We start from the raw sequence: 27,897 nt of genomic DNA, 5'->3' as shown, positions 1-27,897 counted from the left end.
TAGACTGCATGCCCAGGCCTTTCTAACCGCAAAGTCAGGGCGTGAATAGACAGGGTTAGGGCTGGCATAGAGGTGCCTTTGTGCCAGGTAGAGAAGAGGGACCATATGGCAGCCTGTCCTGACAAAGTAATTAGGAAAGCACCCTACAGGCAGAGAGAAGGGTGAAAGATTTGGTGGTTAGAGCATGGACTGGATTTCATCTCTTACTTGTCCTTCTCAACCACACATCTTTGCATATGAGCATTGGTAAAGACTTCAGAGGTCTTGGACCCCACGTCCACACCAAGCATCATCTCTAGCCTGTGTAGGAAATATTTCATAGCTGGAGATGAGACCACCTGCCCACCACACACACACACCACACATGTGCATACGCACACACACATACACATTTGTGCCCTTGTGATTTAAGTTGTTAATTAATCGTGGTAGCTTTTGTTATTTATGTTTCTTAATGTAGACACTCATTCGATGACTATTATGTACAGATTTGTGAAATACTTAGGTGTTAAAGGAGGAATGATCTCCTTGCTTAAAGGTTGAGGTCTCCAGCCCTACATATGGAAAGATGCAGTCTGTGTTGTCCCCTGAAACAGAGAAGACAGATGATACTATGCGACATTGTGTTTGTGCTTTATGCTCCTTGGGGCCATTAACAGAGGACAACAAAACACATGGAAGGGCAATGGAAGAAGAGAGCTATTGAGGGTAGAAAGAACCAGAGTGGCCGAAAGGGAGAATTTTAAAATCAGAAAATGAGAGCACAGCAATTTTTCTTCTTTCTTTACAATAGTTGATGACACTTTCAATTCGCCAGCTTGGAAGGGGGAGCAACCGGAAGTTTGAACTTGCCAACCGGAATGGACTCGAGAAATACATCCTGCAGGTAAAGCTTGTGTCTTCCTCTTAGGTGCCCCTTACTCTTTCCTGTGTTCTCGGCAAGTGTTTTCTATCTCACCATTCTAAAGGTCACCCAGACAATAAAAACCCTAATTAATGCTCCAGATGATCTGATATTCAGAGTATCTTCTTATCTGCAATTTTCAGGCAGCTTCGAAAGAAATCAGAGATTGTTGGTTTTCAGAAATAAGTAAATTACTGATGGAACAACAAAACAATATTAAAGGTAAGGTTATCCTGCTAACTTTAGTCTGGAGAGTTATACTGATTACAAATTTGTGGTAGCTATGCACATTGGGGATATTGCTAAAGGAAATGGTTTGCCAGGAAAATAACTGTGGGACACCTTTTCATGGTACCTGGAAGCACCTGTGTTTGCTTTCATTGTGTGTGTTGGTGGGGGGATGGTTGTGGTTGTATGTGGATGTGTCCTTTTCAACTGTGTTCCTCTCACATATCTGCTTGCCAAGATCAACTCTCTCAATCCCAAAGCCCAAAGCCACCTGAGATCATGTTAATGGGAGTTTAAAAGCCAGTACTACTTTCAGAAGCTGTACTGCTTTTTTTTAAAAGCTGAGATATAATTAACATACCATAAAACACGATCTCTTAAAATGTACAATTCTATGGGTGTGAGTCTATTCACAAGGCTGTGAAACCATCACCAGAACATTTTCATCACCTTCCCCAACAAAAAGACACTGCACCCCTTAGCGATCATTCCCCATTTTCCTCCCCCTCCCCTCTGCCCCTGAAAACCACTAATAGACTTTCTATCTGTATTCTGGACATTTTACATAATGGAATCATATACAATATGGCACTTTCTGTCCAGTTTCTTTCACGCAGCATCATTTTTTCAGTGTTCATCCATGTTGTGGCAGGATGATCTCAGGACTCCATTCCTTTCCATGGTTGAAACATAGTGCATTGTATGGACATAACGTATTTGTTTATCCATTCATAAGTTGATGGGTATTTGGGTGGTTTCCATTATTTGGATATTGTGAATAATGCTATGGGAACTTGTGTACAAGTTTTTGTGTGAACCTCTGAAAAAAATATGTATATAAATAATTGCTGAGCCATATGGTAAACCTCTGTTAATTTTCTGAGGAACTTCCAAATTGTTTTCTAAAGTACTAGCACCATTTCTTGTTTGTGCTAGCAGTGTATAAGGGTTCCTCTTCTCCCCTCCCTCACAAACACTTGGGATTGTCTATTATTATTTTTTTTTAGTGTTATTGTTACTATCCCATTAGGTATGAAATGGTGGCTCATTATAGTTTTGATTTGCATTTCCCTAATGCAAGTGATATTGAGCATCTTTTCACATGCTTATTGGCCATTTGTATATTCCCTTTGAAGAGATGTCTATACAACTTCTTTGCCCATTTTAAATTAAGTTATCTGTCTTTTTATGGTTGTTGTGAAAATTACTTATGTATTCTGGGTACTAGATGCTTATCAAATATGTGACTTACAAATACTTTTTTTCCCATTCTGTGGGCTATCTTTTCATTTTCATTTTCTTGATGATATATTTTGAAGCACAGAAGTTTTCAATTTTGATGAAGTCTAATTTTTCTATTTTTTCTTTGGTTGCTTGTGTTTTGGTGTCATATCTAAGAAACCATTGCCTAATCCAAGATGTATACCTGTGCTGTCTTCTAAAAATTTAGCTTTAACTCCTTGATACACTTTGAGTTAATTTTTGTACATGGTGTGAATTAGGAGTCTAAGTTTATTTTTCCACATGTGTATATATATGCTGCTGTTCCCAAACCATTTGTTAAAAAGACTATTCTCCACTGAATGGTCTTGGCACTTGTTACCGACTCAAGTGCCATCACAATGTTTGTGTTCCCCCAAAATTCATATGTCAGAACTTAACCCAATGGTAATACCCAATGATATTAGGAAGTGAAGACTTTGGGAGGTATTTAGGAGTAGATGAGGTTATAAGAGTTGAGCCATCATGAATAGGATTAATGCCCTTATAAGTGCTATGAGAGAACTTGCTTCCTCTGTCTACTCTCTGCTATGAGAGGATATAATGAGAAGTCATCAATCTGCAACCCAGAAGAAGATCCTCACCAGAATTCAACCATGCTTGCACTGTGATCTCAGACTTCCAAGCCTCCAGAACTGTGAGAAATGAATTTCTGTTGTTTATAAGCTGCCCAGTCTATGGTACTTTGTTATAGCAGCTCAAAATAAGACAGCACCCTGGTTGAAAATCAATTAACCATAGATACAGAATTCTTGGTTGACAGTTTTTTTAAGCATTTAGAATATGTCATATTAGGTACTATTTTGTGGCTTTCATAGTTTATGGTAAGAAATCAACTATTAATCTTACTGAAAATGTCTTGGAGCACCTGGGTAGCTCAATCTAGTGTCTGACTCTTAATTTCAGCTCAGGTTGTGATCTCAGGAGCATGAGATCAATCCCTGCATTGGGCTCCATTCTGAGCATGGAGCCTGTTTGGGATTCTCTCCCCCTTTCTCTCTCTGCACCTCCCACTAGCATATGTGCATACTCTCTTTCTCCTCAAAAAAAAAAAAAAAAAAAAAAAAAGGAAAGATCAGAGATTAAAAAAAAAAAAAATCTTGCATGTGACAAGTTGCTTTTCTCTTGCTGCTTTCAGATTCTTTATGTTTTGACAGTTTGATATGTCTATGTGTAGACCTCTTTGAATTTATATTTCTTGGAGTTTGTAGATGGATCATTTGGATGTGGAGATTAGTGTTTTTCACCAAATTTAGGAAGTCTTCAGCCATTATTTCTTTAAGTATTCTTTCAGCCCCTTTGTTTCTGTCTTCTTCTGGGATTCCCATTCTATGTTGGTATGTGTGATGGGAGTCCGACTCTACCAGTCTTTATGACTCTAAATTCTTTTTCATTCGTTTTCTTTCTCTTCCTCAAACTGGATAGTTTCAGTTGACCTATATCTATATTCTCTGACTCTTTTCCTGTTTGCTCAAATTTGCATTTGAGCTGCTCTAGTGAATTTTTCATTTCAGTTATTATACTTTCCAACCCAGAATTTCTATTGGCCCTTTCAAATATAATTTCTATTTTCTCAATTTGATGAGAATTTGTCCTCATACTTTAGTTCTTTTTTTGTGGTTTCCTTTAATTCTTTTTACAGTTTTTAAATAGTTGATTTAAAGTCTTGGTCTAGGAAGTCTAATTATCTTGGCTTCCTCAGAACAATTTCTCTTGATTACTTTTTTCCCTTTTTTCTATGTATGGATCATGCTTTCTTGTTTCTTTACGTGGCTTACAATTTTTTCTGTCGAGACTGGACATTTAATAATATAATGTGGCAATTTTAGAAATCAGAGTCTCCTCCATCTCGTGTTTTTTATTGGTATTGTTTGTTGTTTTGTTATTGTTTGCTTGTTTAATGATTTTTTCCAGCCTTTGACAGGAGCTCTGTGTGGATAGTGGGGGTGCACCTTCAACATACAGTCAAGCAGGTGGCAATTCCACCTTTGCATTCACTCCGTTTGTGTAGAGTCCCAAGATCTCTCCCCACCAGAAATGAGAGCATAAGACCTTCTCAGATTTTTCCTGAACATGCACACAGAGCTGGGCATTTGTACATGGCCTTCTAGAGTCTCAGAAATATTTAGGTGATTTTTAAAACCACTATGGACATCTCATTCCCATGCATCTCCTTTTAAATTTTAGGTTAGCCTATTTTTGTCCCAGCTGTTATCCAGTGCCTTAGGCAGCCAAGAAGTTAAGCAATTGCCTCTAGTAATTTTCTACAAATGCTCCTGGTGAAAAGGTTTTTCACACTGCGCAAACATGAATAGGTCTAATAAAGACAGTCTTATAAGTAAGGTGTGCCAAGGAACCCCCAAACAAGTCAAATGATGATAGTTCTCTGGGAATGAGACTTTGAATGAACTCAAATCCTGTTTTGCCCCTTCCTATGGCTGCCAGATTGCTAATTTTCACCATGATTGCAGGCTGTTGATTTCCAAGGCTACCATAAAGAACGAGAAGTAGATTGGGAACAGGGCAACTAAAACACGACAAAGCTCACTGTTCATACCAAGATTCAGCCATTTTTCTTGAATAAATGTTCTCCTGATTGCTTTAAGCCTTTGTTTAATTTCTTGTGTCCTAAAAATATTTCCTATTTTTGCCAGTTTTTTCTGTTTTCTTGGAGAGAATTTTTGAAGGTTTTTTTTTTCCTGCATCATTTTCACACATATCACTTGCTATACTCCTTTTAATAATTAAGAATCATCTTTGAGTAAGCTTTGCCCTTTCATATTTGTTTTTTTTTTTTTTCAGTGGATCCTCATAGCAGCAGAGATACTTGGTAGGAAAATCCACAAGCTTAATCTACTGAGTTCAGCTATTTCCTTCTGCTAATGTTGTGAGGCCTAAGAAATGCTAGTCTTATGTGGAAAATCGAACTCCCAACATTTAGAGTGACAATGGCTTGTGTGTTGGGTAAGGAAAGTGATGTAAATATGAAAAGATAAACTTTGTCCTCAGAGACTTATCAGGAATGCAGCCATTTCACATTCTTTCTGTGTCTTCTCTGACCATTAGTTGGACAAGAAGATGTAAGGGTGGGTATGCATCACAAGATGTGGAAAAAGATAAACTAAGAACTGTGACTAGAAAACCACCACATCAGTTTTCAGTCATAACAACTGAATGATGTAAGTTCCTTATTTAAACTATTGGCCTTTACCAAGAAATAATAACTACATTATATGTTTATTTTAATTTATATAAAGGTAAGATGAGGGAAAACTATGGGATTTACTCTCAAACTACTAATGCTGTGCTAAATATATGTTAAGGTAATTGAGTATGAATGCTCTGGAGGCATATAACAGGAAGATGTGACAATCCCAGTAGAAAAAGGTACTTATTTTCCCCAGAAGCAACATTCTAGTCACAAGATTGTTCTAGAAATCTTTACCACAGTTTCACAAAGGATGGTTTAAAGATGCCCTGCATTAGAATTACCTGAAGGGCTTGTTACAAATGCAGATATCTGGGTCCTACCTAGGACTGTGGAATTAGGGTAGCTAGGGTTAATGCCTTGGAATATGCATTTTAGCTTATTAAAGTTTCTGGACAAAAAAATAAAAATAAAACATAAAGTTTCTGGACAGAGTCCTTAAACTTTTTTTTGAAGATTTTATTTATTGATTTGAGGGAAAGAGAGAGGAGGAGGAACAGAGGGAAAGAAACAAGCAGACTCCATGCTGGGTGCAGAGCCTGACTCAGGGCTCAATCCCAAGACCCTGAGATAATGACCTGAGCTGAAACCAAGAGTTGGATGCTTAACCAAGCCACCCAGATGCCCCAAACAATTATTTTTAAAACAACTTTATTGAGGCATAATTAACATAATAAAATGCACATATTTAAAGTATACAATTTGATGTTTCAACACATGTATACACCTATGGAAGCATAACCACAATCAAGATAATGAACATGTCTATCACCCCCAAAAGTTTCCTCAGGCCCCTTTGTATTACCTTTCTGCTGTTCCCTTATCCCCCAGTGCTTCCCAGGTGGTCACTGATCTTCTTTCTGTCACTATAGATTAGTTTGAATTTTCTATCATTCCATGAAGAGAATCATACAGCATGTACTTTTTCATCTGCTTTCTCTCACTCAGCATAATTATTTTGAGATTCATTCATGTTGTTTTTGTAACAATAGTACATTCCTTTTAAGTGCTGTATAGTATTCCATTATTTGAATATACCCCAATTTCTTTATTCATTTACCTGTTAATGAATATTTGGTTTCTTTCCACTTTCTTGGGCTATTTTGAATAATGCTTCTATTAACATGCAAATATAAGTGTTCTTGTGGACATGGGTTTTCATTTCTCTTAGGTAAATACCTAAGAGTGTAATGATTAGGCCACATGGCAGGTACATGTTTATCTTTTTAAGAAATTTCTATTTTCCAAATTGGTAATACCGTCTTTATTTCCATAACATCATATAAGAGTTTCACTTGCCCCACATTCCACATCAACACTTGGTGTTGTCAGTCTTTTAATTTTAAGCCAGCCTTATAATAGTTGTGGAATAGTATGTTATTGAGGTTTTAATTTGTTTTTTTCCTAGTGACTACTGGTTAAGAATCTTTTCATGTGCTTCTTTGCTATCCTTATATCTTTTTTTAGTGAAGTGTCCATTCACATTTTTTGCTCATTGTTTTCTTAAGTTTTGAGAGGTGTATTTTTATATACCCTAGATGCAAATCCTTTAATAGATTGATGCTTTGCAAACACTTTCTTTCATCCTGTGGCTTATCTTTTCATTCTTTTAAAAGTATCTATTGGGTGCTCCTGGCTGGCTCAGTCTCAGGGTCTTTCAAAAGACCCTTTCTCAGGGTCTTTTCAAGATTGGTGAGTTCAAGCCCCATATTGGCATGGAGCCTACTTAATTAAAAAAAAAAAAAGAGTATCTTTTGAAGAATAGAAGATTTTAATTTTGATGAAATCCAGGTTTTAAAAAATTATGTATCCTATATTTGGTGTGTGCCTAAGAAATCTTTGTCTAAGGCCACAAAGATTTTCTCTATACTATAAAGTTAGGTCTCTAATCCATTTTGAGATTTTTGTTTGTTTTTCTTCGTATATGGTGTCAAATGTGGATCAAAGTTTAGTTTTTGTTTATTGGTGTCATTATTCCATTACCATTTCTCCAACTGACTATAAGTACATTCACTTCTGAATGCTCTATTCTCTTCCATTGACCTATTTGTCTATCCTGACATCAATACCTTACTGCCTTGATTACTGTAGCTTTATAATAAGCCTTAAAGTCAGATCCTTCAACTTTGCTCTTCCTTTTTTAAAAAACAATGTTATTTAAATTCCAGTTAGTTAACATACATGTAATATTATTTTCAGGTGTACAATCTAGTGATTCAGTACTTACATACAACACCTGGTGCTCATCACAGCAAGTGCCCTCCTTAATCCTCATCACCTATTTTTTTTTTTTAATTTTATTTATTTATGATAGGCACACAGTGAGAGAGAGAGAGAGAGAGGCAGAGACACAGGCAGATGGAGAAGCAGGCTCCATGCACCGGGAGCCTGACGTGGGATTCGATCCTGGGTCTCCAGGATCGCGCCCTGGGCCAAAGGCAGGCGCTAAACCGCTGCGCCACCCAGGGATCCCCTCATCACCTATTTAACACATTTTCTCCCACTTCCTTTTGGTAACCTTTTGTTTTCTGTAGTTAAGAGTCTGTTTCTTGGTTTGCCACCCTCCCTTTTTTCCCTTTGCTTATTTGTTTTATTTCTTAAATTCCACATATGAGTGAAATTATACGATAAATGATTGTCTTTCTCTGATTGACTTATTTCCTGTAGCATTATACTCTCTAGTTCCATCCATGTCCTTGCAAATGACAAGATTTTGTTCTTTCTTATGGCTGAGTAATATTCCATTGTGTGTGTGTGTATGTGTGTGTGAGATATATATATATATATATAATTAGTTAATGGACATTTGGGATCTCTCCAGAGTTTGCTATTGTTGATAAGGCTGCTGTAAACATTGGGGTGCATGTACCCCTTCCAATCTGTATTTTTGTATCCTTTGGCTAAATACCTAGTAGTGCAATTGCTGAGTTGTAGGGTAGTTCTGTTTTTAATTTTCTGAGGAACCTCCCTACTGTTTTCCAGAGGGATGGCACCAGTTTGCATTCCTACCAACAATGCACAAGGGATCCCCTTTCTCCACATTGTCACCAACATCTGCTATTTCTTGTGTTGTTGATTTTAGCCATTCTGACAGCTATGAGATGATATCTTACTGTGGTTTTGATTTGCATTTCCCTGATAATGCATGATGTTGAGCATCTTTTCGTGTGTCTTTTGGCCATTTGGATGTCTTTTTTGGAAAGCATGTCTATTCATATCTTCTGCCCATTTATTATTGAATTATTGTTTGGATGTCAGGTATAGATGTTCTTTATGTATTTTGGATAGCCATTTGCAAATACCTTCTCCCATTCCTTAGGTTGCCTTTTAGTTTTGTTAATTGTTTCCATTGCAGAAAATTTTTATTTTGATGTAGTCCCAATAGTTTATTTTTGCTTTTGTTTCCCTTGCCTCAAGGAACATATGTAGAAAGAAGTTGCTGTGACTGATGTCAAAGAAGTTACTGCCTGTGCTCTCTTCTAGGATTTTTATGGTTTCAGGTCTCATATTTAAGATCTTTTTTTTTTTTTTTTTATGATAGTCACAGAGAGAGAGAGAGGCAGAAACACAGGCAGAGGGAGAAGCAGGCTCCATGCACCGGGAGCCCGATGTGGGATTCGATCCCGGGTCTCCAGGATCATGCCCTGGGCCAAAGGCAGGCGCCAAACCGCTGCGCCACCCAGGGATCCTTCATATTTAAGATCTTAATCCATTTTGAGTTTATTTTGTATAAAAAGTGGCTGAGTTTCATTCTTTTGTATGTTGTTGTCCAGTTTTCCCAACACCATTTGTTGAAGAGACAGTCTTTCCCATTGGAAGTCTTACCTGCTTTGTCAAAGATTAATTGACCATATACTTGTGGATTCATTTCTGGGGTTCTGTTCTATTGATCTATGTGTCTGTTTTTGTGGCAGGACCATACTGTTTTGATTACTACAGCTTTGTGATATAACTCAAAGTTTAGAATTGTGATATTTCCAGCTTTGCTTCTCTTTCAAGATTACTTTGGCTAAGTGGGGTCTTTTATGGTTCCATACAAATTTTAGAATTGTTTGTTCTAGCTCTAAAAAATGCTGGTGGTGTTTTGATATGGATTGCATTAAATGTGTAGATTGCTTTGGGTAGAGTGGACATTTTAACCATATTTGTTTTTCCAATCCACAAGCATGGGATATCTTTCCATTTCTTTGTGTCATTTTCAGTGTCTTTATCAGTATTTTATAGTTCTCAGAGTATAGATCTTTCACCTCTTTGGTTAGGTTTACTCCTAGGTGTCCTATTGGTTTTGATGCAATTGTAAATGGTATTGATTCCTTGATTTTTCCTTTCTGCTGCTTCATTATTGGTGTATAGAAATGCAACAGGTTTCCGTATGTTGATTTTGTATCCTGTGACATTACTGAATTCATTTATTAGTTTCTAGCATTTTTTTGGTGGAGTCTGTAGCTTTCCTATATATAGTATCATATCCTATGCAAATAATGAAAGCTTGACTTCTTCCTTATCTATTTGGATGCCTGTTATTTCTTTTTATTGTCTGATTGCTGTGGCTAGGACTTCCAGTACTATGTCAGATAAAAGTGGTGAGAGTGGACATCCTTGCCTTGTTCCTGACTACAGAGGAAAAGCTCTTAATCTTTCCCCATTTAGGATGATATCAGCTGTGGGCTTTTGACATATGGCCATTATTATGTTGAGATGTGTTCCCTCCAGCCCTGCTTTGTTGAGGGTTTTTTTTTTTATCATCAATAGATGTTGTACTTTGTCAAATGCTTTTCTGCATCTATTGAAATGATCATATGATTCTTATCCTTTCTTTTATTAAGGTCATGTATCATGTTGATTTGTGACTATTGAATCACCCTTGTAACCTAGGAATAAATCCCACTTGATCATAGTAAATGATTCTTTTAATGTATTGTTAGATTTGGTTTACTAATATTTTGTTGAGGATTTTTGCATCTATGTTCATCAGAGATATTGGTCTCAAGTTCCTGTTGTGTGTGTGTGTGTGTGTGTGTGTGTGTGTGTGTGTGTGTGATTATCTCGTTTTGCTATCAGGGTAATGCTAGCCTCATAGAATGAATTGGGAAGATATTCTTCCTCTTTTGTTTATGTATTAACTCTTCTTTAAATGTTTGGAGAATTCCACAGATAGCTGTGAAGCTATCTGGAGCAGGACTTTTCTTTGTTGGAAGTTTTTAAATACTGATTCAACTTCTTTGCTGGTTATTGGTCTGTTCAAGTTTTCTATTTCTTCCTGTTTCAGTTTTGGTAATTGACATGTTTCTAGGAGTTAATCCATTTCTTGTAGGTAGTCCAATTTGTTGGTATATAGTTTTTCACAATATTTTATTATAATAGTTTGTATTCTGTGACATTGGTTATTTCTCTTTCATTTGTAGTTTTATTTATTTGAGTCTTTTTTCTTTTTGATAAGTCTGGCTAGAGGTTTATCAATTTTATTAATTTTTTTAAAGAACCAGCTCTTAGTTTTTTAAGTTTCTATACCATTTATTTCTGCTTTAATCTTTATTATCTCCTTCCTTCTGCTGGCTTTAAGCTTCATTTGTTGTTGGTTTTTTTTTTTTTTTTTTTAGCTCTTTTAGGTATACAGTTAGATTGTTTATTTGAGATTTTTCTTTCTTCTTGAGGTAGGCCTGTATTGCTATGTACTTCCTTCTTAGGACTGCTTTTGCTGTATCCCAGAGGTGTTAGACTGTTATGTTCTCATTTTCACTTGTCTTTCTGTATTTTTTAATTTCCTCTTTGATTTTCTGGTTGACTCATTAGTTGTTTAGTGGCATGTTGTTTAACCTGTATGTATTTGTTATCTTTCCAGATTTTTTCTTGCAGTAGACTTGTAGTTTCACAGCATTGTGATCAGAAAAGGTGTCAATCTTTTTGCATTTGTTGAGGCTTGTTTGTGACCTAATGTGTGATCTGTTCTGGAGAATGTTCCATATGCATTTGGAAAGAATGTATAGTCTGCTGTTTTAGGATGGAATATTCTAAATATATCTGTTAAGTCCACCTGGTCCAGTGTCATTCAAAGCCATTGTTCCTTATTCATTTTCTGTTTAGGTGAACTATACATTGATATAAGTGGGTGTTAATGTCTCCTACTACTGAAGGGAAGGGAGAAGAAATGGGTAGGAAATATCAGAAAGGGAGACAGAACATAAAGACTCCTAACTCTGGGAAACGAACTAGGGGTGGTGGAAGGGGAGGAGGGCGGGGGTGGGGGTGAATGGGTGACGGGCACTGAGGGGGCACTTGACGGGATGAGCACTGGGTGTTATTCTGTATGTTGGCAAATTGAACACCAATAAAAAATAAATTTATTATTAAAAAAAAGAAAAGTCTCCTACTGTTGTATTATTATTATTTCCTTTATGTTTGTTATTAATTATTCTATATATTTGGTTGCTCCCATGTTGGGTACATAAATATTTACAATTGTTTTACTTCATTATTATATAGTGCCCCTCTTTGTCTCTTGTTATAGTCTTGGTTTTAAAGTCCAGTTTGTCCAGGGCACCTAAGTGGTTCAGTCGGTTAAGCATCCAACTATTGATCTCAGCTTAAGTCTTGATCTCAGGGTCATGAGTTCAAGCCCAACATGGAGCCTGCTTAAAAAACAAGTACAATATGTCCAATATAAGTATTGCTACTTCAGATTTCTTTTGACATTAATTTGCATGCTACATATTTTTCCAACTCCTCACTTTCAATCTGTATGTGTCTTTAGGTCTAAGATTCATCTCTTATAAGCAGTAGATAGATGGGTCTTGGTTTTTTAATTTTTTTAAATTTTTTTAAAGATTTTATTTATTTATTCATGAGAGACACACAGAGAGAGAGAGAGAGAGAGAGGCAGAGACACAGGCAGAGGGAGAAGCAGGCTCCATGCAGGGAGCCCCATGTGGGACTCGATTCCGGGTCTCCAGGATCAGGCCCTGGCCTGAAGGCAGGCGCTAAACCGCTGAGCCACCGGGGCTACCCTTGGCTTTTTTTTTTTTAAATCCATTCTGACACCCTATGTCTTTTGATTGGAGCATTTAGTCCATTTATATTCACAGTAATTATCGATAGATATGTATTTTTTGCCATTTTATTACTTGTTTTGTGGTTGTTTCTGGAGATTTTCTCTGATCCTTGCATATCTTTCTCTCTTTCATGTTTTGCTAATTTTCTTTAGTAATATCTTTTGATTTATTTTTCTTTATTCCTTGTGTATTTATTAGTGGTTTTTGATATATGGTGACCATAGGTTTCTTTATAATCTCTTCTGCAAATAGCAATCCAAATTAAGTTGATAGTTGTTCAAGTTTGAATTCATTCTTTTCTCCTTCCCATGTTTTAGGCATATGTTATTATATTTTATATCGTTTTTTGTGTGTGAGTTCCTATGCTGATTTTTACAGAAATACTCATTTTTTACTGATTTTGTGTTTACTGGCTCTATATTTTTCCATTTGGTCTCTCCTTTCCACTCAAAAAGTCCCCTTTAATATTTCTTGCAGGGCTGGTTTAATGGTTACAAGCTCCTTTAGTTTTTGTTTGTCTGGGAAACTTTTTTTTTTTTAAGATTTTATTTATTCATGAGAGACACAGAGAGAGAGAAGGGCAGAGACACAGGCAGAGGGAGAAGCAGGCTCCATGCAGAAAGCCTGATGCAGGGCTCAATCCCGGGACTCCAGGATCATGCCCTGAGCCAAAGGCAAGCACTAAACCACTGAGCCATCCAGGGATCCCCAACTTTTGTTGATTTTAATGGGAGTTCTCTGTGTCTTCTCAATCTGGAAAGCTCTTGTTTTGCATAATTTTTCTCTCTCATTTGTTCATATTCCTTGCTTTCCATTAGTTTGTCTTATAGGTCATTAGTTCATTCCTCTGCCTCTTTCACCCTGCTTTCATTGCACCATGCATGTTTCTAATCTCATTTATTGCACTCTTCATCTTGGATTGATTCCTTCTTAGCTCTTTTATCTCTGTGGTAAGGGTCTCACTGATGTCTTCTTTTCTCAAGCCCAGTGATTATCCTTAAATTTTCTATCAGGCATGTTAATTTATATCTGTTTTGTTTAGATATTTGGCCATGGTCTTATCTTGTTCTTTCATTTGGGATGAATTCCTCTATCTTGGCATTTGTGTAAGTCTTCTTCTCTATGTTAGAAAAGCCAGTTATATCTTCTGCTCCTGAAAGTAATGGCCTTATTAAGAGGTCATGTAGTCACAGGGAATGTCACCAGTATGTGCCACATGCACTCTACTATTGTGTTCTGACTGCTTTATCCTTCAGGCGAGTTATCAGCAGAGACTCTCCTTGCCTGCTGTGAGCAGTGTTTGGTCCTTGGCCTGAAGGTGGTGAGTGTTAACTAGGTGTGCTCTGATCTGCTTGAGAAATGAGATCTGTCACCCTACACTGGAACTGAGGCCCTGCAAAACTCTCTGGTCAGGAAATGTACTATGGGCAAAGATTTATGCTGGTCTTCTGGGGGTGGGGCCTACCAAGCTGGGACTGAGACCAGTGTGTCTGAGAAGGGCAGTGCCACCGGAGTGCTGGGGGTGGGGCTTGGGTTAAGCAAGTTAGGCAGCCAGTGTTGGCATTGTTTCCTGCAGGTGGTGCTGTGTTTACGTTGAGGAGCAGGGAAGGGAAATGACACCAGCCATCTCCTTTGTTTCCAGAGAGGCATCCCTATGAATGCTGCCTCTCAAGGGCACGCTCCAAGAAGAGCAAATAATCTCCCCACTGTGTACCCCAGGCACTCCAGAAAACTGTTGCCATGTTATATGCCGCTGGATTGTTTGCCTGCCTTCTCTGGAAGAGCAGCTCAATACCTTCTGAGCTCTATCCCAGCCAAGCCCAATGACCTTTAAAATTTAGACTTTAAGCCCCTTTGGTTGCAAGAACTCATGAAAATTCAGCCCCTCTCATTTCCTTGTGCATTCCCCTATGTACTCCTCTTTCTCACACCCTTTCTTAGCAATGAGGATGTCCTTCCCTCTGCAGTAGCTATGATTTGTTTCTCCCCTAAACCACACCCTGCACTCACTATCGTCTTTATTTATTTATTTGTGGAGTTTGTTCTGCCAGTCTTAAGGTCAATTTCTAGAATATTTAGGATGTTGACAGTTACCTAGCTGTATTCATGGGATGAGGTGAGCCTAGGGTCCTCCTACTCCACCTCCATCTTCTGTACTTCCTTTTTAAAGTTGTTTTGGCTATTCTGCATCCTTTACATTTCTGTATGTATTTTAGAATCAGCTTTTCAATTTCTACAAAAAAGCTTGCTGAGATTTTGCTAAGTATTGTGTAAAATCGATAGATCAACTTGGTAAGAACTGACATCTTAACAAAATTGTGCTTAATTGACAATTTAGATTTTAACTGAATCACTTTTCCCTGCCCTGCCTCATACAAAAAAGACACATGTTTGTTATGTGGACATGATATTTATTCAGTTAACAATTCAGAACTACATTTCTCAAGCCCTTCTTAAGTCCTAGCACTATGCTCTTTAGGTTGTGATGGGAATGTAAAATCTAGATATGAAGCAGAACCCCACATGGAACATTCTCCAGAACACATCATGTGATAGGTCAAAAAACAAGTCTCAATAAATTTAAGAAGACTGAAATCATATCAAGCATTTTTTCCAACCACAATAGTATGAAATTAAAGGTCAAGGGGTACCTGGGTGCCTCAGTCAGTTAAGCATCTGATTCTTGATCTTGGCTCAGGTCGTGATATCAGCTTTGTAAGGTCAAGCCATGAGTTGGGCTCCATGCTAGGCATAGAGTCTGCCTGGGATTCTCCCTCTCCCTCTCCCTCTCCCTCTGCCCTACCCCCAACATCAGTTACAGGAGGGGCACGTGGCTGGCTCAGTTGGTAGAGTATGCAACTCATGATCTCAGGGTTGTAAGTTTGAGCCTCACATTGGGTGTGGAGATTACTTAAAAATAAAAAAATTCTGGGGTCCCTGCGTAGCACCCCAGAAAAAAACCAACTCTTGGTTTTTGGCTCGTTTATGATCTTGGGGTCATGAGATTGAGCCCCATGTTGGGCTCCATGATAGGTGAAGGAGATTAAGAGGTGCAAACTTCCAGTTAGAAAATAAATAATCTGGGATGCCTGGGTGGCTCAGCAGTTGAGCGTCTGCCTTTGGCTCAGGGCATGATCCTGGGATCTGGAATCAAGTCCTGCATCCAGCTCCCTGCAGGGAGGTAGGTTTTCCCTCTGCCTGTGTCGCTGCCTCTCTCTCTCTCTGTCTCTCATGAATAAACAAATCTTTAAAAAGAAAATAAATAATCCCTGTAATGAAAAGTACAAAAGGGTAAGCAGAAGCAGACCCTAGCATGTAGATAAAAAGAAAAGCCCTATTGAATTCAAAGACAGGCCCAGAGGCCCTTCCTTTTATAGACTGGCAAACAGAGGGTCAATTTCACACAACTTTTTGGCAGAACCAGAGCAGGGTCTTGGGCTGGTTCCTAAGAGGAGATGAGACTTCCCAGACAGAACATAGAAGCATCAGACAATAGGGGAGGGAGGTTTAGGATCAGGAATATCAGGGCCTCATGTCTGTCTAGCATTTTACAAGCTCTGACACATACCACATTATCATCCCAGTTCATTGCTATAACACCTTTAATCCTTGGGATTGCTGAGCATAATAACCTTGTATACTCTGGGCAAGGCATACAGGGATCTCAGTGACAAGGACACTGGTAGCCACTGAGGAATGTGGAGACAGGACCTCTGGAGATAGCCATGTGGAAGAGGTCTTGTGCCAGAGGGAGATACAGATGCAGATGGGGTTCAGGCAGTGTGCTCCTTACCTATCTATGCCTGCCCCCTTAGAAACTTTCTCAATCTGTAATTTCTCTCTCTGTCCAAGGCATACAGGAGGTACTTAATAAATGCTTGTTGAATGAACCTGTAATCCAGACCTTGCTCTAGTTCAGAGACAGCATCCTGCTTGGTTTCTTTGGGCATCTTTGGCTTAATCTTGATGGAGGCACCCCAGGGCCGTCAGTCAAAAAGATGATAGAGATGGGAGTGGGTGAAGGTTCTGCTAGGCAGCTGAGTCCCTCTCCCTCTTCTGCACCCACACTGTCACAGAGTATTCTATTACAGCATCAAGCAGGCTATATTATAATTTTATGGTGTGTTTAAGTTCTTTACCCCACTGGACCATGAATTCCTCTAGAGCATGAAGGTTGTCTTAGTAGTTTTAGCTTCCCTTGGGCCTCATATTATACAAGGGCCTGGCACTCGTAGGTGCTCAGTAAATGTTTAGTGAATAAACAAATCAAAGAACTCATTGAATAATCACATCAGGCTGGCAAACTACTCTGCCAGCAGAGTCAGGGGTGATGAGGTTTAGCTCGGGACACGTCTCATTCATCTCAGACCTCCAGCACCTAACAAGTGTTTATTTGTTGAGCCAGTCTAACCCAAAAGAGTTACTATAATAGTTGGTGGTTCAGGGCAGAGGGAAGGAGGGAGCTATAGTGAGTCAATGAAATAGCTTTATAAGAGGATGAAAGAGGACTCCTCCTCCTCACCTCTTCCATGTTAAGACTTATAGCCAGGGGCAGCTGGCTGGCTCAGTTTGTAGAGCATGCAACTCTTGACCTCAGGACTGTGAGTTCAAGCCCCATGTTGGGTATACAGATGACTTAGATACCTTAAAAATAAAATCTTTTTTTTAATAAAATCTTAAAAAAAAAAAAAAAAACAATTTGCAGCCAGTTAGATGTTAACTGTATAATCCAGCAAGTGGTGTCCATTAAACATTCCCTTGTTGACTGTCATGCACAGAGCCAGGGCAGGTCTTAGATAAAGTGAAGGAGGAGGATAAAGCAAGTCATTGAGACTTTAGGAGAACCTGGATGAGCCAGCACCACTCCAACTGCTATGGGGAGGATTGCACGTGCCGTTCTTTCCTATGCTTCAATGTTTATGTATATTTCTCTAAGGCAAAGGCATTGGAGTAGAATTTGTACCCTGGATAGAAAAGATGGAAAGAGCTACCAGTAGTAAGGAAGACCCAGTCCCCTGCATACATGAAATCAAAGGTAGGATCCAGTGGGACAGTGGGGCAGCAATGGGTGATACCAGCTGCCTAGAAGCTGAGGAAGACATTGCCCGAGTCTCAGTCCTTCCTTAATTATGTGAGCAAGAACCAAGATAGAGTATCAGTTTTCTGCTATTCATTTGTGTCTATCTGATTAGGCTCAAATTAAAATGAAGGGTAAATGTTTCACATTGAAAGTGACTCCCTCTTTGGAAAAGTTGTCCTCTTAAGGAAATGGTTGTAGGGATAAGAACATTGCCAGAATGTCTCTGCTTGGGAATAAAGACACTGGCTGTGGCAACTTTATTTCTTGCTCTTTCCAAGACTTATGAATTTCACCTCCTCTCCAAGCTTTCTATGGAAAGGTTAGGAGCACTTGATCCGGGTACTTCCCTCATGAAACTTCAGTTTTCTAGTGGCCAGAATTTGGTATGGGATCACAAAGAAAACAAATGTGGAAGCATTTTTACTTTATATTTTAATGATGTAATAGATTATGGTTTATGGGGCCCCATATGTGCTGCTTTGGTTGTCATCTTATCTTTCCCTGCCTGTTTAAATTGGAGATCAGCTTTTCCAAAAGACCTTCTATTGTACACTTTTACCACTGCCCATAATCAAAGTCTCAGGAATTTAATATTTGAGATTTTGGGTTTGGACTATTATGTGATTAATTTGATGGGACATGAGGTATGAATTTAGACCTACATTTATTTTAAAAAGGCCTCTGGAAGGAATTTTAGTTCAAAATGCATTTATCAAAAAAAAAAACAAAAAAAACAAAAAACAAAATGCATTTATCGAGCACCTATAAAGTACAAAAGTCATGGAAGAAACATACATAGACTCCACACCCCCCACTCAGGAGCAAAGATAACTAATGTTACATTTCCTGGTCAGACTTCTAGACCCTTGGATGGTAATGAGCATGAAATGGCAAGTTAAGAGGAAGATGGTCACATAATAAGTAATTGGATGTGGAGTTGGTCAACAAATACTAATGGCAATGCCATATAATAAAGAAAGCAGTGATTTTGGGGACACCTGGATGGGTCAGTTGGTTGACTCTTGATTTCAGCTCAGGTCATGATCTCAGGGTTGTGAGATCAAACTCCTGCATCAGGCTCCGTGCTGGGCATGGAGCCTGCTTGGGATTCTCTCTCTCCCTCCGCCCCTCCTCTCCCCAAAATAAATAAATAGAAATAAAGCATTGATTTTCAATTAGGGTATATATGTGTCTTCTAAAATTTTGATTTGGAAAATACAAAATGACCTTATTTTCTCCTTAATACAGACCAGGAAAAGGGAGACTTGGGAAAAATTTTGGCTGGTGAGAGTTCATAGGGTATAGTCCCTAAATTTGCTTTTCATGGTAAGGCCTATCCTTTTATGGGATATAGCAGAATCTCTGGAAGTTGTGAAATTTTTATGTTTTGTAATGGAGATTTTGTAATGTAATTACAATGTAATGTAAGGAGATTTTGTAATGGCTTGGAACAATAACTTTTTAAAGAAAAGATAAAATCAAATTTTTATCTCCTAAATAATTTGTTTTATCCCCCAATACTGTCCCTAATCAAGTCACATCCTGGCTTCCTTATCTATTTTGAAACGCTCCAAATGAAGGAAGACCCCTGGTATTAGACTCCCCTTTCAGCTGGGGCCCTACAGCTGAGTAAAACGTGTGGTGGGAATTCCATTCCAGGTTATTTATTTAACAGGTGACTCTTCAGATTTTCAAGGACTATTAGAAAATTGACCCTATCAACCTTATCTTGTCCTAAAGTATGTTTTATTCTTGAAGCATTTAACTCCTTTTTTTCATGTGCCAAGAATCTCTTAAAGAGCTCTTTAAAAGACCCTTTGCTTAAAGTGATTGGCATACATTGGTCGACACATGGCATAACCTATACATTTATAGACATGAGCCATTTGATAGAGTTGTAACTCCTTTATCCAAAACATAAGGATGTGCATTGTCCAGGTGCCTTTCTTTTTTTTCCTTCTATGTTAATAATAGGAGATACTGTGCAGGGAGCCAGTGGAGAAGGGTTATATGGGAACTCTCTGTATTTTCTGCTTAATTTTTCTGTAAACCTAAAACTGCTCTAAAAATAAAATCTCTTAATTTTTAAAATAAAAACACATGCAATAGTGTAATAGAGGCTGTAGACACTTTGCCCACATCCCTTTTATCAGGTGTGTGCACCCACTGCTCAGCTGCTAGGAGGTGAGCTGCTAACAGCTCCCAGTTGTGCCCTTCTGAGGATTGCTCTCAGCTGACCAGAGCTGTCTAGCCAGGACACCTGTGGTGCCATCTATGCTCCAGGGTTTCCCAAGAGATTAGGCTGATGCTAGACTTGAGCCCACTTCCTCACCTGGCTTCTTCCCTGCCCTGTCTTCTGTCCTCAGTGCTTATAGGTTTCCTCTGAAAACCCTTTCTCCACAGCTCTTTGTGCAACCTGCTTCTGGGAAACCTCACCCAAGATGGTACCAGGAAAGGTCATAGAGAGGATAGGATTTGGGCATTATTAGGTCACTTGATGGCTAGATGACAAGGAGGATTCCACTGCTGCTGGTTGGGTAGAGCATTGAAAGCCCCGGTCTCTGGATTGTGATGGCAGTTCAGTTGCTAAGATCTTCACCTGTGGTGACACCTGGGGTCAGATACGGGTGGACAGAGGTACCTGGGTGGTTCAGTGGTTGAGCGTCTGCCTTTGGCTCAGGTTGTGATCCTGGGATCCTGGGATCAAGTCCTGCATCGGGCTCCCCTAGGGCATCTGCTTCTCCCTCTGCTTGTGTCTCTGCCTCTCTCTCTGTGTCTCTCATGAATAAATAAAATATTTTTTTAAAAGAAGATACAGGTGGACAGGGATGCACCAGTTGATGTGATGTCTCTAGCTTTTAAGAAATTTGGGGAAAATATTAAGTATCAGGACCACAGAATTAGGAGGCTATTGCTGAGCTCCATAGAAGCACTGGAAAGGGTGGAGAAAGTGATAGGCTCAGATTAATCACCAATTTAAAGCCCAAGATGAGAGTCAGGGGGCCTCCTTGCCAATGTTCAGCCTCTCGTCTTCTATGGCATGGCAGTCTGTAAGAGAAGGATGAATTCTTAGCTTCAGCAAATCTGGGCCTGATCATTTGGGGCTCCTCTGCTGGTAGAAAAAAGAGCAAGCAAGTCATGCCCTGATAGGAAAGACGTGGGACTGTAAAACTTGAGATGAGGATAGCTGGATTTGTGCCCTTGACCTCCCCAGGCTGGCAGAAGTAGCCTACTCCCCCTTGTTGGGAGAGAGACCCTTCTCCCCAAAGATGATGCAGAAGCCTCAGATGAGACATTCAAGACAATGCTTGCCCTTCTCAGGATGCCTCCCCACCTTCCTTCTAGAGTAATAATTAGCATCTAATTATAACATGATCTTACTGGAGAAGAGGCATAGAGACTCTATAGACTTAGGCTCAAAATGTGAGGATCTTTGTACTGTGTTCATGCCCCTCAGAGAACATCCACTGCAGAAAATGTGGCAGACAACTAAACCGACAGGATGACTTGGCCAGCAGGTGTCAGCCAGCTTTTCCCCCCGGGTACCCCAGTACCTGTACAGTGGGTTCATTGACTCACCTTCACCGCAGAGTGGGAGGCTGTGCATGGGCCCAGTGGCATGGGCTTCCGTCATCAAGACCGACATAGCCACTGCCACTGTTGACTGTCCAGCTGGTCAGCACAGATTGATGCTGAGCTCCCCATTGGATACTAGCCCCTGAGGGGAATCATCAGACCCCTCCAGCCTGGACAGTACAGTAATTCACTCTGAGCAGGATTGATATGTGTGCATTTCCTGCTCACAGAGCCTCCATCAGCATCACTGTCTGAGGACTCATGTGGCATTTGATCAACCATACAACATTGCTTTAATGGAGAGACTCAGTCATGGGCATCTGACCACAGGACTGACCTATGGGGTCCTACCACACACCACTCCATTTAGAAGCTGCCAGCCTGATAGAGCCATGGCATAGCCTCTTGAAAGTGAGGATGTGCAACAGTTTAGAGATGACACTGTGGAGTTGGAGTGCTAACCTTCAGGATGCAGTGTACACCTTAAACCAATGGCCTTGTTATGGCCTCAGTAAGCAGAGTACATGAATCTGGGAGGCAAGAGGTTGATGAGTTGTGACCTTATTCGTTATGACACTTGAGCAACTTGCATTGAGCATTTGTCCTCCTCGTCCCTGCAACATTAGTTTCAGTGAATCTACAGGTCTTGGTTCCCGAGGGGGGAGTTTCCACCAGGGGACATAGTAAGAGTCCTACCTAATTTTAATCTATGCCACCTGCTGCTGCAATTGGTCCTTAATTTGTTCCTTTGTTATCATCTCCCTCCCACTCATTCTAGATACTCCTCCTTCTCACCTTCTGCTGGTGGCATGCACAGTGGGTGTCTTGGATTCTTGTCTGGCTAGTGTTCTCTTACTCACCCATTTACAGTTACAGCCGGGTGTGGAGGTATTGGGGGATGTCCCAGTGGGTCACCAGTCACATTCCTCTCTGCCACTCTTAGGTAACAGCGTGACCTTCTCATGATGATTAGGATCAATTATTTCCTTCATTGTGGCAACTGCTTTCTTTGCCTGCTGGTCTTTTTGCATGAGGATGGAATGGTAGTGTTAAGGCCTGGACAGGGGAAGGCAGTGAGTGGGGAGCTCTCCTAAGAACTGGGCAATTTCAAGGTGAGACAGTCACAGAACAGAGGAGTATGCTTTTTCTGGTACTATTGGTTAACATAAAGGTGTTAAGCTAATAGTATTTTACTAATCAGAATTGCACTGAAAATTTTGAATTCTGAATTTAGTTTCACCATTGATTTCCAAAACCCTGGCCATTGAAAAATACATAAAATGAGAATAACCATTGTGCCACAAAAGTATCAGAAATAGAGCCTGTCTGCTAATCCTTAACCACAGGCCCATGTGTAGGCCTAACTGTGGGTCCTTTCTTTGGTCCCTCAGGATCTTGGGGGTGGGGAGAGGCTGCTTTAATATCTGCGAGCCATTTAGTGTAGTACATAAGGGTTGCTTTTTTGATTTGATAGGAACTTCCTTTTAGGCCTAGATTTGGTTACTTTCATTATTCCATTACTTTATTGTTATTCAAAATGATTTGATGTACTCATGATAAAGAAAATAAGGTCTAGCAACAGTCTTCTCTGGTGGGATTGTGGGTTATTTTAGATATCTGATCAATTGGTTTTAAGTATTTTAAGCTTCATTTTCTGATTATAAAAAGAATACATGTATAAATTATACATATTTAGAATGTAATGCAAAAAAGTACCCAAAAAATGCAAATCAGACATAACTGGAAATAACCACTGTAAATATTTTACACTAAACTTTTTGTCTATAGAAATGCATAATTTAAAAAAATTGGAGCCATACTACACAAACAAGTTAAGGGTCTTTATATTTTAGTCTTCTTGAAAATTGCTATTAAATTTCTGGTGAAATGGACAAGCTTTGGCTGATCCCAACTAGACACATCAGCTTGTCCTATCACCCATCTGTGGGCCTGTCCCAACTCAAATCACGTGATGGCAGCTGACTGCTGAGCTTGGAGGTGTTTTCCTGGTTCTGAAGTTTCTTTGATCTCAGCTCCCAGCAGCTCTTAAAGTCCAAGCAAGCTCAGACTGCCTAGAAACTGGCAAATATTGTCAACAGAAGACACACTTAAAAAAAAAAAAAAAGTTGCTGGGAGAATGTGTGCAATCTGAAAGTTATTAATTGAATGATTAGGAGTGATTCCCTTCCTCTGGGCCAAGGGCAAGTTTGCAAAGGAAATGGGCATTTAGATCTAGATCAGCTTTGATGTCCACATTTACACTCTGGGCTACCAAGCAAACCTCCTAATCCATCCTCGTATTTTGGGGACAACCTGGAGATCTCTCCTGCTGCGGGAGCTGTGGAGAGCTACAGGTTGGGATTGGGCATAGAATGACCCCATGAGTTAACTCCTAGAAAGGCAGAAAAGGAGCTTCACTAGCAGCATAGCAGTGTTTAAGGGCTCACAGTTCACACCTCATTCTATGTTTTTGGATGAATTACTTCACTTCTTTCTGCTTAAGTTCTTTATGTCATTTATTTTACAAAAGGTAGGTAATAGTCATGCTGTGAGAATTAAATGAATCCAAGCTTTCAGGCTAGTGCCTAGATGGCTGTTTTGCATATTATCATTAGCAATTAGTTACCTGCATTTGTTCCTCCAGTGAAGGAAAGGAAAGGTTTACCCGAAACTTTAAGGCATGCTTCCACCCTACTGCCCCCAAGTGAAAATGATATACTTTATTTAGTTCATGTGGTAGAGGTGGTCCTTAAAAAATTTAGCGTAATTGGGATCCCTGGGTGGCTCCATCGTTTAAGTGCGTGTCAGACTCACGATTTCAGCTCAGGTCATGATCTCAGGGTTTTGGGCTCCATGCTCAGCCCTGGGTGGGCTTGAGATTCTCTTCCTGTCCTTCTGCCCCTCCCTTACTTGTGCCCACTCTCTTTCTCTCTCAAATAATAAGAATAAATCCCTTAAAAATTTTGCATAATTGTAAGGAATAGAGAAAAATCTAGTTTGAAAGAAAATAAAGATGGTGTGCCCATTTGAAATCCTTGGGGAAAGGAGCTGCCTCTGAACCAGTGGGATCTACAGTGGTCCCCTTATGCCATCTAGTGGACAGCAAGGGAAAGGCATGATTTTATCTTCATAGTTTATAATTTTCCAAAAACATGTATATTGATGGAGATAAAGTCACTAATGGGTTCACTTAATAAATTTCGTTCAACTTTTAAACCAAAATAAAAGATCAGAATTCTAAACACTAAGTGCTGAAATTAAATTCCCAAAACCATTTGGGATTTAAGTAAGGTGTGCAAAAGATCATTCACTGAAGGAAAAGTCCTAACTAGCATGAATTTCTACAGCCCACCTATCCCATTCTTCTTATCTTTCTCTACCAACATTCTTAATGCTTATTCTAGTACATGGACTGGGAGTGCCCCAGAGACTCAAAGTATACTTTCCCCACCAACCACTAGAGCTTGACTGGTACCAGAGCCACTCTGCTCATTTTTCAAGAATGCAACTATTGCTTAAAATTTTGCTCTAATCAAATTGAATATTTTTCAAGGATCTCTATGTTTAGCTTTGTTTTTCATGCATGTGTGTGTGTGCATGTGCGCATGCGTGTGCTCTATTTTTAAAAGCCATTTACCTTTGTTTCCTCCCCCAGATATTTATGAAGATGAAGAAAATGGCAAACAAATCTCCCCCAAATGTGAGTAATAATAGCATACTTGGAGTACCCACACCTGTTCTGAAACCTTCTCTTTAGTATTATTGCAATCACTATTAACAATAATCATGTTATTCAATTCCTAGGATGTACCAGACATTTTACTTTATAAGCCCTTTTGCTAATACTTCTTATTTTAAAAATATTTTATTTAGTCATGGGAGACACAGAGAGAGGTAGAGACATAGGCAGAGGGAGAAGCAGGCTCCCTGCAGGGGGCCTGATGTGGGACTCAATCCTGGGACCCTGGGATCACGCCTTGAGCCAAAGGCAGATACTCAACCACTGAGCCACCCAGGTACCTCCCTTTTGCTAATCCTTATATCCTTATAGATATCATTATCTTCATTGTTATAGACAAGAAAACTGATGCTCAGAGAGGCTTACCCAAGATCACACAGCTAGCAAATGAGTGGCAAAGTCAGAACTGCACTCAGGTCTCACTGGCTCCAAGACCCCTGCTCTTGCCACTGCACAATGGGCCTTTCATTTATTCACTCATGTAACCTGCCAGACGCTGGGGTCCCCTTAGGGCTGTCACCTCTATAGTTCCTATGACTCAGTACCTGAGACCCCACTAAGAGCCCATGGCCAGTGAATCCAGGAGGAAGGGATTCGATGTGCAAATGGCAGACATACAGCAAAACTCCAACTGTGAGCTGCACTTTCTCCCCTGCACTTCCAGCTTAGACTGAGGGACATTCTCTAGGTTTGCTGGTTCTGAGACTTCTGAGGTTCTTCCGGGAGCCATGGGGGATACTGGGTGAAGAGGGTAGAGTCTCTGCTGCCAAGAGCCCTGGGGCCCATGGGGGAGACATAGGAGGGCTCACCCAGAGTAGCTGCAGTTTGCGTCAGAAGAAATTCTCCCTTGAAGGGTCTTGTGAGGTGATCGTGGGTGAGCCCACCACCTCCACAGCCCCTCTCCTCCTCTGGCCCCAGAACAGAATGGGATGGAATAGAATAGAACACAACAGAATACAGTGGACTAGAATAATAGAGTAGAACGCAATAGAATAAAGCCGTCAGGCACAAAAAGGCAATGACTGTTTTCTTAGAGGGCAAGGAGTAGGGCTATGAACACCATGTATACTTGCCTTCTTTGTCGTGGTTCCAGAATTTTGAGCTGGAAAGGGGAACCTGGAGATTACAGCCCTCCACCTCCTTCCCAGGTGAGGCAATCCAGGTCCTGGGAGAGTAGGAGTTAGAGTTGGGGAGATCAGGTTGTGGGGCAATGGCACAGCCTGTGACATCTGGCCATCCCCTCTGGCACTGCAGGCCAAATTCTTCCCTTTCTTTCTCCGAGGCTGCTCCAGCAGCGAGTGTATCTCCATGGAAACCTTTGAGGAGCGGAAAGGTGCAGAAGATATGGAAAAGGAGAGCAGTGCTCTGAGTGTAATTGATTTCCTGCTTACCTCTTTCATTTTTCTCCCTCATTCTCTGTCTTCTCCTACCTCTTCCTCTCCCCCATTCCTCTATCCCCCCCTTTTCATGATTCTCACCCAGAAGGACCAGGCCTAACCAGAAAGCTGAGGTCACTGGATCTGCAAAGTGCCTCAGACCCTCCCAGCCCAGCATGGCCCTCAACCCCATCTCCCTAGCAATGCACTGGTTTCTGGTCCTAAATATGGGGCTCCTGTTGGGATCCCCAGCGACCCCGTGGGGAGGGCCAGGGTGGGCCCCCACCTGCCAGCGGGAGTCACGGGTTGCAGCTGGCTTGGGCTCGGGCCCTTCTGGCGCTGCCAGCGCTGAGGGTGCACCGCTGTTCCCCTCCCTTCCAGCTATCCGGACTCTTCCAGTTGGACGACAGCTACGAAACGTGTTCCTCCAAACCTGTCCTGGCCACAGGAGAAAGCATCCCGGGAAAAAGAGAAGGTGGAGACGAGGACATGTGAGTGTGAAAGGGAGAACAGTAAGAGGACTCGTCGGCCGCGGCTCCTCCGACTCTCCCTGGAGCCTCAGGACGCCCGGACCGAGCCAGCGTCCCGGGGCCGCCGCGAGGTGCGCGCGCAGGCGCGGTGCGGGCGCCTGAGGACGCGCGGGGCCCCTCCCCGGACCACGGCGCCGCCTCCGTCCCCGCGCAGGCCGCGGGGGCGCCGACGGCCCGGCCCACCCTGAGCGCCCTGCGGACCTGCACCCCGGCCGGCCGGGGGGAGCACCGGGACCGCCTCCCAGGGGCCTGCCCGCGGGGCCGCCGCCCCCCACGCCCCTGCGCGCCGCGGACGAGCGGGGAGCGGCTCCCCGTCCGGCTCTGGGCACACACGGCCGCCAGGTCCGGGGCTGCTCCCCACGCGCCTGCGCGAGCTCCGGGACCCGCGGCTGCTCCCCACGCGCCTGCGCGAGCGCCGGGACCCGGGCGGGGGAGCTGCTCCTCCACGCGCCTGCGCGAGCGCCGGGACCCGGGCTGCTCCCCACGCGCCTGCGCGAGCGCCGGGACCCGGGGGCGCGCCCGCGAACCGCGGAGCCGCTCTCTCCCGCTCTGCAGAGGCTGGCGGAGCCGAGTCCTGGAGGGCTCTGCCCAAGGTTCCTGGAGGTTGACACTTTGACTTTGGGAGCTGGATGATTCTTTGTTGGGGGGGGGGGGGGGCATATTTTGTGCATTGTGGGATATTTGGCAGCATCCCTGGCCTCTTCCCACAAGATGCCAGTAACACCCCTCCCCCACCCACTCACCCTAATTGTGACAATCAGGAAGCCTTCAGGCATCGCCACATTTCTCCTGGGGTGGGAGTGCGGAGATCCGTTGAGAACCTCCTATCGGAGCCTTGGTGGAAGCGGGTCGCTCTTCTCCCAGGATCCCCCCAAGAATGTTGGCGTGGTGTTTGTTACTTTGTTCCCGGATTCTATCTTTTCAAG

General features: G+C 41.3%; 1 protein-coding gene and 1 long non-coding RNA gene across 6 annotated transcripts in view; one reads left to right on the top strand and one right to left on the bottom strand.

Annotated features, from left to right (window-relative positions):
* Positions 1-27,897, top strand: part of MCF2L2 (MCF.2 cell line derived transforming sequence-like 2) — a 236,259-nt gene that overhangs the window by 206,495 nt on the left and 1,867 nt on the right. For all 4 annotated transcript variants that reach the window (XM_077879819.1, XM_077879820.1, XM_077879821.1 and 1 more), the window contains 6 exons: positions 794-886; positions 1,048-1,126; positions 24,982-25,026; positions 26,348-26,436; positions 26,823-26,932; positions 27,733-27,897. In XM_077879819.1, the coding sequence (XP_077735945.1) occupies positions 794-886; positions 1,048-1,126; positions 24,982-25,026; positions 26,348-26,436; positions 26,823-26,932; positions 27,733-27,897 (581 nt within the window). The remainder of the gene's footprint in view (positions 1-793; positions 887-1,047; positions 1,127-24,981; positions 25,027-26,347; positions 26,437-26,822; positions 26,933-27,732) is intronic.
* LOC144302477 (uncharacterized) lies at positions 2-27,862 on the bottom strand. Of its 2 annotated transcripts, none has more exons than XR_013369379.1 (3): positions 27,715-27,862; positions 25,875-26,230; positions 2-1,051 (listed from the first exon to the last, which is right to left on the bottom strand). It is a non-coding gene; the product is annotated as an uncharacterized LOC144302477 (long non-coding RNA). The 2 variants fall into 2 exon arrangements; XR_013369381.1 differs by lacking the exon at positions 27,715-27,862 and adding an exon at positions 26,728-27,307.

Source organism: Canis aureus, chromosome 31, assembly GCF_053574225.1.
Source record: "Canis aureus isolate CA01 chromosome 31, VMU_Caureus_v.1.0, whole genome shotgun sequence".
Lineage (NCBI taxonomy): Eukaryota > Metazoa > Chordata > Mammalia > Carnivora > Canidae > Canis > Canis aureus.
This window is presented reverse-complemented; position numbering and strand designations above follow the sequence as displayed.